This window comes from Sprattus sprattus, assembly GCF_963457725.1.
Source record: "Sprattus sprattus genome assembly, chromosome: 18".
NCBI classification, from domain to species: domain Eukaryota; kingdom Metazoa; phylum Chordata; class Actinopteri; order Clupeiformes; family Clupeidae; genus Sprattus; species Sprattus sprattus.
In genome coordinates, this window is record NC_137916.1 from 29784597 (window position 1) to 29796735 (window position 12139).

Sequence of the window (12139 nt, forward strand, 5' to 3'; positions counted from 1 at the left end):
CTCTGCTTACCCTCATGGTACGACCATTAGCCAGGCATCGCAGACATTACAGAAGACTGTACTATAAAAAGCCTCTCTCTCTCTCTCTCTCTCTCTCTCTCTCTCCCTCTCTCTCTCTCTCTCTCCCTCTCCTTCTCTCCTTCTCTCTCCCTCTCCTTCTCTCGTTCTCTCTCTCTCTCTCTCTCCCTCTCTCTCTCTCCCTCTCTCTCTCTCTCTCCCTCTCCTTCTCTCGTTCTCTCTCCCACTCCCTGTCTGTTTCTCTGCCCACCGTCATGCAGGGTACCTTGTCACTAACATAAAATAAAAGGAACAACCTGTTACTCCGAAGAACAGTCTGATATTTATTTCTACTCCCTGAACAACACAGTCGCTCACATATGACTGATCACAAAGATTATCACACAAATATACTTTACGTATGCACACACATTTACACGTGACAGCATTGTGTACTTGTCAGTGCACTCATAGGTACGCACCAAGTGGTGCAGACTCACAGAGTTTAAGAGCTTAGTGAGCGGACATAAAACAGATACTGTACCAGTCAAAAGTTTGGACACACCTTCTCTTTTTATGAGAAGTTTTTTCTTTACTTTTATTATTTTCTACATGGTAGATCACACTTTTTTGTTTGTTTAGTACATCATTCCATATGTGTTCTTTCATAGTTTTAAATGTCTTCAGTATTAATCTACATTGTAGAAAATAATAAAAGTGTCCACATTTTTGACTGGTACTGTACATCGTCATCTAAAACTGCTCTTCCCTCCTTGGGAACCTGTAATAGTCAACTCTCATATCCTCCCACTGGTGAAAGAAACTAATTATTAGCAACTGTTGAGCATGCGTTGGCGTTTGTGTGTGTGATTGTCTGTGACAGAGAGAGCGGACTGGTGTCTCGGGGGAGAACATAGTGTGTTTTACTGGAGCACCGTTTGATGTCTCATGGCTCTATATCAAGCTCTGAGCTAACCATACAACCATGCGCTTCATGTAGGCCAGTGACACACCCTGTTTGTATCCACCTCTGATATACTGAACTGAACACACACACACACACACACACCTCACACACACCTCACACACACACACACACACACACACACACCCTGTTTGTATCCACCTCTGAGATACAGTACCAGTCAAAAGTTTGGACACACCTTCTCATTTTTCAAGTCTTTACTTTTATCATTTTCTACATGGTAGATAACACTTTTTTTGTTAAGTAAATCATTCCATATGTGTTCTTTCGTAGTTTAAATGTCTTCAGTATTAATCTACAATGTAGAAAATAAGAAAAGTAAAGAAAACAATTCTCAAAAAAATGAAAGGTGTGTCCAGACTTTTGACTGGTACTGTTCTGAACTGGACCATTATGTGTTCCTTTAAAAAGATTATTTCTGGCGCTCACTTATTTTTTTCTGTTTGTTTCATTATGCATAGCAGCTACTGTAAAGCTCTGTCCACACTGCCAACAATAACTACAATGACAACTGTAACCATAACAATATAGTTGTATCCACACTGACCAACTATAGGGAAAACCTCTCAGAAATATAATTCACTTTTTTGCTGAAATTTCAAAAAAATCGCTTTGAAAGTGAGGCTCAACGATATCGTTCTTTGTGTTGTTATTCTTATAGTGTGTGGTGTGGACGTTGCTGAAAGTGAGGCTCAACAATATCGTTCTTTGTGTTGTTATTCTTATAGTGTGTTGTGTGGACGTTGCTGAAAGTGAGGCTCAACAATATCGTTCTTCGTGTTGTTATTTGTATAGTGTGTGGTGTGGACGTTGCCCTTATTCTGAGGCAAAGTGACATTTAAAACCATAGTATTTACAGCAGTTGTTATAGTCTGCAGTGTGACTGTGCCTTAAACCTGTAATCTGCAATTGGATTTTTACAGATGCAAGCTGTGGCTTTCTTAACACTGAGGTGACACAGTTTTGTCACATTCTGTCTTTGAGAAGCTTTTCTTGACAGCACCCCATGAGGGGCCTTGTACAACTCCCTGACCCCACACACTCAAGTCTGTACCACTCCCTGACCCCCCCACACTCAAGTCTGTACCACTCCCTGACCCCCCCCCCCCCCACACACACTCAAGTCTGTACCACTCCCTGACCCCCCCACACTCAAGTCTGTACCACTCCCTGACCCCCCCCCCCCCACACACACTCAAGTCTGTACCACTCCCTGACCCCCCCACACTCAAGTCTGTACCACTCCCTGACCCCCCCCCCCCCCACACACACTCAAGTCTGTACCACTCCCTGACCCCCCCCCCCCCCCCCCACACTCAAGTCTGTACCACTCCCTGACCCCCCACACACTCAAGTCTGTACCACTCCCTGACCCCCCACACACTCAAGTCTGTACCACTCCCTGACCCCCCCCCCCCCACACACACTCAAGTCTGTACCACTCCCTGACCCCCCCCCCCCCCACACACACTCAAGTCTGTACCACTCCCTGACCCCCCCCCCCCCCCCCCACACTCAAGTCTGTACCACTCCCTGACCCCCCCCCCCCCCCCCACACTCAAGTCTGTACCACTCTCTGACCCCCCACACACTCAAGTCTGTACCACTCCCTGACCCCCCCCCCCACACTCAAGTCTGTACCACTCCCTGACCCCCCCCCACACTCAAGTCTGTACCACTCCCTGACCCCCCCCCCCCCCCCCCACACTCAAGTCTGTACCACTCCCTGACCCCCCCCCCCCCCCCCACACTCAAGTCTGTACCACTCCCTGACCCCCCCCCACACTCAAGTCTGTACCACTCCCTGACCCCCCCACACACTCAAGTCTGTACCACTCCCTGACCCCCCACACACTCAAGTTGCTAACGGGGAAAAGGAGAGAGATATGATCCTGACCGAACTCCCTCTGGGAAGAAACGGTTCATAACCAACTCGTTACTTTAACCACTTCGGCTCAAAAACAACTTTTCACTCGATTGCAAACTTCAGTTTGGGACTCATTATATCACTTTGTTGCAAAGTTATCTCATGTTCTACAGCAGTATACAAAGTTTTATGCAGGTTTACTGCACAAGAAACTTGTGAGAGAATGCAAACACATTCGAATCTGACAGTGACTTGGGAGTGAGGGAGATCTAATGGAGGGTGGTTCCGCATGTTGCGAGGACATTAGTGGAAGGTTTGTGCGTCTTTGGCAAAGGTGTGCGACTTTCTAAAGTTATATGAGGAATGCTCAGCCCGGCCCCGAGGTGGAATCTGTGTGTACTTTAAACAGCATGGAAAAATCACACACTCAGCAAGTACTATGCAAGGAACATGCACACACACACACACACATACACACACACACACACATTGGCATATGGAACCATGGACACAGTTTTGCAGAACTACACAGCCATGGTTACATGGGGGACTCCATTTTAGAAGTTGTAAAATAAAAACACATCAGAAACAATGTTTCAAATATTGACACCAAATTAACTTTTCTTCAATTCATCTTCACTCCAAACGGATACTTATAAAACATGCACACACACACACACACACACACACACACACACACACACACACCCTTACCTGGTATATCATGACTTTGAAGTTCTTTCTCTTGAGCAGCTCGTTCTCGTTGCTCTCCAGCTTCTTGATCTGTCCGGCCTGCCTCTCCAGCTCGCCGCGGACGCTCTTCACGTTGGTGTTGACCTTGCGGAGCTTGTCCAGCATCTTGTTGACGGTGTTGCTGGTGCCCGTGTGGTTTTTGGCCAGCTTGGTGAGGTCGCTCTGGATGATGGTCACGCTCTTCTCCATGCCCGTCTGCCGGGCCTCCAGGCTGTTCTGGGTGTGCTGGATGTGGTCCACCACGCCGATGATCTTGTCCAGCAGGGCCAGCACCATCATGCCGTTGGCGTCCACTTCGTCCACTTCGTCGTCTTTGTCTTGATCGCCAGCCGGGTCCAGGGCCAGCTTCACCTCCATGGCCGGGTCGTCGTCGTCATCGTCGTCGTCGTCATCGTAGACAACGTCCTCGTCCTCGTCGTCATCGCTGTCGGCAGGTGGCACCGCGGTGGCGGGCACGGTAGTGGGCACAGGGGTGGCAACGACGCTGGGCCCCTTCTTGACCGGCGTGACGGCGGGCTTCACCGCGGCCGTCACCAGGGGGACCTCCTCCTCGTCATCGGAGGCGTCGTTGAGGGCGACGCGTTCCAGCTTTAGGCTCAGGTCAGCCATGGGCAGAATGTCAAACGGGAGATCCTGTCGAATGCGTAAAGGGACACACGCTCACTTGCTCGCTCACACACGTTCGAACGCCAACAAATCCGTCACACACACACACGCGCGGTAAGTGTGTGCGACCAGTCGCCAGTGAGTAAAAATAAAGTCTTCAAAAAAAGAGGTGGGTGGGGGGGGGGTAAAAGTCTGTCGTCCAACAGACTGATCGGGATCCGATTTGGTCGTGTAGCTGTTGTCCCCTTGCTGCAGACAATGCAAGAAGTCCTCTTCAGTAATGCCTGTGCCACTTGTCTCTCTACCTCCTTCTGCTCTATCTCTCCTCTCTTTCGACCCCTCTCTCTCTCACACAAACACACTTTCCCTCTCCCTCCCTCTCTCTCTCCGTCTCACTCACTCTCTCTCTCCCTCTCTGTCGGTCCCAGGACGCTGGCAGGCAATGGCAGGCAGGCAACTCTCACAGCCCCAATATGTGTGTGGGAGTGCGTGGGTGTGAGTGTGAGTGTCGTGTGTGTGTGTGTGTGTGTGTGTGTGTGTGTGTGTGTGTGTGTTGGGGAGGGGTGTATGTACATGACTGTCTGAGCTCAGATGCCATAGCTCGGTGTAATAACCAGTCAGACTTTCCCTTTCCCACCCCTCGTCCCGCCCCCACACACACACACACACACACACACACACACACACACACACTTGTCCCACCCCCTTCCCAAAAAAGACCTTTCAGGCTCATCCCCTCCCCACTGTCTAGAGATCCTGCTCCCTTTCCCTTAGGGGAGTCCCACAAATACACACACACACACACACACACACACACACACACACACACACACACACACACACACACACACACACACACACGCAAACACACACACACATACACACACACACACACACACACACACACACACACACACACACACACACACACACACACATACACACACACAATCAAATACCCCCCCCCACACACACACACATACACACACGCACACGCACACGCACAGACACAGACACACACGCACAGGTGTCAAAATCTGAATAAGCTGTATTGCATTCATCTATCTATTCATAGATAGTTTATTGGGATATACTGTGTCTATATGTACTGGAATATCTGTCTTCGGCAGATCAAAATATTGCTATCACTGTCAAGCCAAGACAGAGCGAGAGAGAGAGAGAGAGAGAAAAGAGAGAGGAGAGAGAGAGAGAGATTAGATTGATAGAGAAAGGGAGAGACAGAGAGTTATGAAGAGATACAGGGGAACAAAGCAACAACAGGATGGGACCAATAGCACAAACTGAATGGTCCTACTGTGCTGCTTTAAATACACTGCCTTACAGGAATATTGAGCAGTACTGAGCACAAACATACACAAACACAGACATACGGAGCGAAAATAACCATAACCATTTCAAACTTTTGCTGGGTAATTATAATGGGTAATGGTGTCTCTGCATCTGCAATCAGCTGTACGTACAGTACAGTCTTCCATTGCAGATTATATAGCAGCCACTAGAGGGTGACAATGTGAGATTAGCTGTTCGTTTTAGGGTTTTTTGATCAGTGTCACCATTGCACAGCTGAACACATCTGTACACACTGCCCTCTATTACACACACAGTACCATTCAATCACTGGATCCACAATTCGAGTGAAAGTTATTGATACTTAAGGCTCAACAAATTATACTCTTTCCTTCCAGGTTCCTGAAGCAATGTGTTGATCGCCTAGAATTGTTTATGGCTCGGTCTGAACAAATGTTTATTTCCTATTTACGATGCCAGGACTGTGTACGAACGTTTTTTTTTTTTTTAATAATGTGTACACACATAACAATTGGATTGGATTAGAATTGCAGACTTCACTCTTGAAGGTCAGTTGAGATTATGTAATATCCCCTTTGCCCTAGTCGTGATGGTTGAGTTCAGTCAGGAATGCAGGGCAAGGAAATTAAAAACACGTAGAAAAGTAGGTCTCTCTGCTTATGGAAACACAGCATGCAGGTTCAAGTCAGGTGCATGACATGGAGAGACTGAGTAATGGTATAGAACAGTGAGTTATTCTTCCTGTTGGCTTGAGGTTTACATGAGTTTGCCTACTTAGACTACCAGCTAATAAGACAAATATGCACGCATAAGCACACACATACACACACACACACACACACACACACACACACACACACACACACACACACATAAGCACACACACACACACATAAGCACACACACACACACACACACACACACACACACACACACACACACACACACACACACACACACACACACACACACACACACACACACACACACACACAGCTTTGTCCCATATATGCACCCTGTTTCATTACAGACTCTATATGAAATTCTTCAGCCCATAACTCAAACCCCTGAAATCTCACACAGGGAGCCCAGCAGCCTAACAAGAGCCTGCTAATATGGAAATTAGGTTTTGGGCAGAGCCGTTAGTTTTGTTAACGCATCTTGCTATTGTGCATGGTTTCACATAATGTATCAGCTGCTAGGAATAGGCGAAGTTTAGCATCAAATAATAGGCCTAAGACAAGGGGTTGGTCTGGATGCACTGTGCTGTACTGGACTTGTGAACTGGTGTCAGAGAAAATGAACTGCACTGACTGATTTGCAGAGAATGTAGGCTATACGTGAGAGTAATGGACTGTGCTTAGAAGCCTAGTTGATAATAAGAAAGAACTAACTGTCAGTGCAACTCTGCAAGCTATGATAAGGTTCAGGAAGCTGCATAACCACAAATTGTACAATGCTCAGCATAATGCAAAACAATTCTAGCAGTGGTGGTATAACGACTCAAGTGCCACGACTGATGACTCACCTACTTACAGTCAGTGAATAGAAGGGGGACAGGATTTATGTCCCAGGTTAAAGGGAGGATCAAAAATAAAACAAAGATATGGCCCTTGAAGCACAGTTACATAAAAAAATTGTATTATTATTATTTATTTTTTTATCATATATCGCCGGTGCATGGAAGACATTCCACTCGGCTTCCATAGATCAAACTGTAGGCCTAAAGCATATATAATAGTGTAGGGAATATAAATGTATGTATAATTATGAAGAACCCTTCAACAAGAGCTTTCAGGCCAGGAAAACTTAGGATGTTAAAATGACACTCTCAGCCGAAAAAAGAAAACTCGTCCAGGTAGGTAGTATCTGTTCGTGAAACAGGTAAGACTGATCATGTGACTCACGTCGCTTTTGGGTGAGTTCGCGCCACCCCATTTCGTCATCACAAGCCGGTCAGCTGATAATTCATGTTACGGGTGGGACACTGAGTTGACAGCCAGATAGCTATCGGAGGAAGACATCAATTTACGGTAGGAATATGTGTCCACATGCTGTACTACCAAATATTGATACTTTTAAACGCCAAGAGAAGTTGTGAGACCAGGCTTGAGTTGGTCTGGAAATGTTTGTTACTTTTCTAAAACTTAGCCAGCTCTTTTCCTTACTTTAATGCTTCATGATTAAGTTGTTGTCAGAGTAACGTTAGCTAGCTATCCTAGGATAGGTAGCCTAACCGTGCTAGCCAGTAGGCTCTTGCTTCTCCAGAGACCTTTAATTTATAACATGGTTTTGTTGTTTATGAAGTTGGTGCTAGTTTTTCGGACACACATGTAGTGCTGTTGAGTCTTATTGATTGTTTTGAGGTCGCTATTCAAATTACCTGTAAGTTTGCAAGATAAGTTAGCTTTGATAACTAGCTACTTTAGTTGACGTTAGACGTGTTATCTAGTTTGGTTAATTATTATATGTGTTGGGTCTTAATGTCAAGTTAAGACAGTTTGCCAGCAATCTAGTCTTAACAAGTCAGAGTTTCTGTAAAAGTGTTAAAGTTAATTGTGGCAGACAACCCGAAGCGTTTGCTCGCTGAGTTACTCAGACTGCATCATAGCTTGGTTAGCTAGCTAGTTAGTTAGTTAGTTAGCTAAGTTAATTGGATAACATTACATGGCGTAGCGTATCGTACATTCTGACATGCTACCGTTCGTAAAGCTAATGCTGTTCGAATAAGAACAGGTTTAAGTGTTAGTTGACGTGTCTTCTCTTAATGTGAGCTATCTTTTAATCTTAAACTGTGACAGTTCGGTACCGTCTGCTGTCCCTGTCTCGTCCTTGAGAGGTTATTAGACCATGGCCCTCTTATGTTCACCTGGATGCTGAAATATTTAACCTACACGTCTCCAATGACGGCTGTTGTTTTTCGTGTTTTCATTTCAATCTTAATGATTAAATAATGTAATTTCTACTTCAATGGCAGAGCCTTCTGTTGTGTTTATTGTCGGCGGACACTCAAATACGTGGTATGTTTGTAGCATGGTTGTAGGCTTTAACCGGACTTTTCCCCTCATTTCTCACAATTGATTTGTGGAATTCCACTTGTTGAGATTACAGACTGGGATGCCCTCTGACTGTAGAGGCTTTGCCTTGAACAACACGTCACATGGCTCAGCTTAGTCCATAATCCCCTACCCACTGTAAAACCTCTCTTCCTCTCCTTTCAAATGGCCTGAAGACATCTCTTCTGTTATTATCAGGTGCCGTTCTGTTCCCATTGAGATCCTCATTCACAGCCTCAGGGAAACTGTCACACCCATAAACTTCTGGTGTCCTGCGGAGACTGAAGTGGAGCATTGGCCCCTCTAAAGAAGGAGGTCTAGAAGAGCGCTTTACGACAAACCTAATGTTTTAAACCTTCACTTCTTTGTTGATGAAGAATTTCATGGGCAGGCACATTCAATAATGCTTAGCCTTGAATGCTCCATTGTATATTCCCCATACAGCTGATGGAGCAGGCTCCACTCTCTTGGCTGTCACCATCACATGTTCAGGCAGGGAAGCAAAGACACACTGAAGAGTCTATGGAGACTCTGCTAGGCTACTTTGGATACTGATGGATTTAGCAATTCATTGTTTGAATGTGATTTTCAGTGTGTCAGCAAATGCAACACAACCGCTTGCATACCTTCTCACGTCTGTGTAAATTGGCTGTGCAGACAGTGGCATGCTTCGGCACGAGGTTGAAAATGAGAGGTTCAGTGGTATTCAAGGAGGGGGGAATGGAGCTCCACTGAGGGTGCTCTCTCAGCTGACTAGTGCCTGTGAAAAGGTCCCGACCTAAGTAGCTGGCTGGTTCAGAATGATGGAGGCTGGATATTTGAAGGGCTTGGCTTCTATTGCCAACACAAATGGGAAAGACAGCCAACTAACATGTTTAAAAAAAATAGGGTTTTATTTATGTTTTTTTTATTATGAGTGCTTGAATTGGAAAACTGAGGTATCTCGAGTGCACGCACAGAATTATTCTCTCAAAAATAGTAAATGTACTCTGGCATACAATATGCTGTGACTTTGTATATTTTATGTGCTCTGGGTAATCTTTTGTCTCTCTTATCCCAGCAGCCTCTGCCAGTAGAGAGTTGGTTGTTGAGGGTTTTTTAGGGCGGAATACCCAGAGTGCCGTGCAGCCATGGGGGAGCTGTTCCGCAGCGAGGAGATGACGCTGGCCCAGCTCTTCCTCCAATCAGAGTCGGCCTACTGCTGTGTCAGTGAGCTGGGAGAGATCGGCATGGTGCAGTTCAGAGACGTGAGTGGGAGCCCCCGCCGTCCAACCCCTCTTCCTCACTGAGGACACACACTTAGACACACACACACACACACACACACACACACACACACGTCGCCATCCAACCCCTCTTCCTCACTGAGGCCACTGTCTTTCTCTCGCTCTCTTTCTCTCTAAATCTCTCGCTCAGTCTTTCTCTCTGTCGCTCGCTCGCTCGCTCTCGCTCGCACTCGCTCGCTCGCACTCGCTCGCTCTCTCCCTCTCTCTTTCTATCTATCTCTCTCACGCTCACTCACTCACTCTCTCTCAAACACACACACACACACACACACACACACACACACACACACACACACACACACACACACACACACACACACGTGGTCTAATTTGGAAAATAATAACATGACAGAATTGAGAAACATAATACATTTCTCTATCTTAAGACAAGGGTGGGTACATGGTTGAGGCAATGGCATTGTGTGTACTAAATTCAGTGCATTGAGTAATGAGTGCTTAGAAAAATTATGAGGATAGCATAGGGTTTGTTGCTCAGGCAACCTTGGATGCTGACAGCCTTCTGCTTGTATGTTTCTTCTAGCTGAACCCAGACGTGAACGTGTTCCAGAGGAAGTTTGTGAACGAGGTGCGTCGCTGTGAGGAGATGGACCGCAAACTGAGTGAGTGAGAATGCTTCCTCCAAAATGGCCAACTTCCTCTTCTTCCTTCCCCCTCTCTTTAGTTCACTTTTACCCACAAACAAACAAACAAACAAACCAACCTTCCTTTTCCTGTTTTGTGTCAGGATTTGTGGAAAAGGAAATCAAGAGAGCCAACATTCCCATTGTTGACACGGGAGAAAACCCAGAAGTCCCTTTCCCCAGAGATATGATTGACCTGGAGGTAACTTCAATTCAATTCAATTTTATTTATATAGCGCCACAGCAATACTATTGTCTCTAGGCGTTTAGAGGCCGTTCAGCTTCCTCAAATCAACACATTGTGAACAGAGCCTCCGTTTGATAACAATCCTTCTCTAATGACCCTTGACCCTTTGACCTCTTCTGTGTCTGTCAGGCCACCTTTGAGAAGCTGGAGAATGAGCTGAAGGAGATCAACACAAACCAGGAGGCCCTGAAGAAGAACTTCCTGGAGCTGACCGAGCTCAAGCACATCTTGAGACGCACCCAGCAGTTCTTTGATGAGGTCAGGACTGGCTGTGGAAGTGGAAGTGGAAGAGTATGTGTTGCTGACTAAGATCTTTTGCATGCCTATTCGCCCGAGTACAGATAACACGTCATTTGCTGTAACACAGTCTGAGGGATTTCCACAGAACAATGGGAGGATGCGCTGTCTTTCTTTCCTACATATCTTAATGCCACACACACACACACACACACACACTCCCTTTCTCACACACACACACACTCCCTTTCTCACACACACACACACACACACTCACTTTCTCACACACACACACACTCACTTTCTCACACACACACACACTCACTTTCTCACACACACACACACTCACTTTTTCACACACACACACACTCACTTTCTCCCACACACTCACACACACTCCCACTCACTCACACACACTCACACACACTCCCACTCACTCATACTCACTCACACTCACTCACACTCACACTCACACTCACTCACACTCACACACACACACACACACACACACACACACACACTCACACTCACACTCACACTCACACACACACACACACACACACACACACACACACACACACACACACACACACACACACACACACACACACACACACACACACACACACACACACACACACACACACACACACACACACACACACACACACACACTCTCCCTCACTGCCCCCTCTTCCTTTGGACCTGCCTCTTCCGGCTTTTTTCCCTTTTCCAGTTCTACAGGTTTCCATCACTCTGCCTGGTAATGCAGCTGTTTATAAACAGTAGACTGCTCTCTGTGTGTCCTTTATCATCCCCTAGACTATCCCCACAGGGCCTGTTTTTACCAGGCCGCCCAGCCTCCACACACACACACACACACACACACACACACACACACACACACACACAGGGCCTGTTTTTACCAGACCGCCCAGCCTCCACACACACACACACACACACACGCGCGCGCGCACACCCGCCGAGCCTCCACTCACTCATGTCCTCACGGTTGAACTTGGAGGTGTTATGGCACCGTTTACAAGTGCTCATGAGGTTGAATGAGGGTAGATCATTCTAGAAAATCACTTTTTGCCCTCGGCCAATCATTGACCGCTTCAGATGCCACAGGAAT

The 12139-nt window shown here is 46.5% G+C and overlaps 2 protein-coding genes across 4 annotated transcripts in view; one reads left to right on the forward strand and one right to left on the reverse strand.

The window, feature by feature from the left end:
* cavin1a (caveolae associated protein 1a) overlaps window positions 1-4736 on the reverse strand; it is a 22465-nt gene extending 17729 nt beyond the window's left edge. The window contains exon 1 of the mRNA XM_080856967.1: window positions 3564-4736. Coding sequence (XP_080713093.1) covers window positions 3564-4211 — 648 coding nt within the window. The 5' untranslated portion in view covers window positions 4212-4736. The remainder of the gene's footprint in view (window positions 1-3563) is intronic.
* A 2799-nt stretch (window positions 4737-7535) lies between these two features.
* atp6v0a1a (ATPase H+ transporting V0 subunit a1a) overlaps window positions 7536-12139 on the forward strand; it is a 29137-nt gene continuing 24533 nt past the window's right edge. For 2 of the 3 annotated variants that reach the window (XM_080856461.1, XM_080856463.1), the window contains exons 1-5: window positions 7536-7570; window positions 9657-9840; window positions 10421-10499; window positions 10625-10722; window positions 10897-11025. In XM_080856461.1, coding sequence (XP_080712587.1) covers window positions 9724-9840; window positions 10421-10499; window positions 10625-10722; window positions 10897-11025 — 423 coding nt within the window. In that variant the 5' untranslated portion in view covers window positions 7536-7570; window positions 9657-9723. Of the gene's footprint in view, window positions 7571-9653; window positions 9841-10420; window positions 10500-10624; window positions 10723-10896; window positions 11026-12139 lie in introns of all 3 variants that reach the window. The other variant, XM_080856462.1, reaches the window with a different exon arrangement.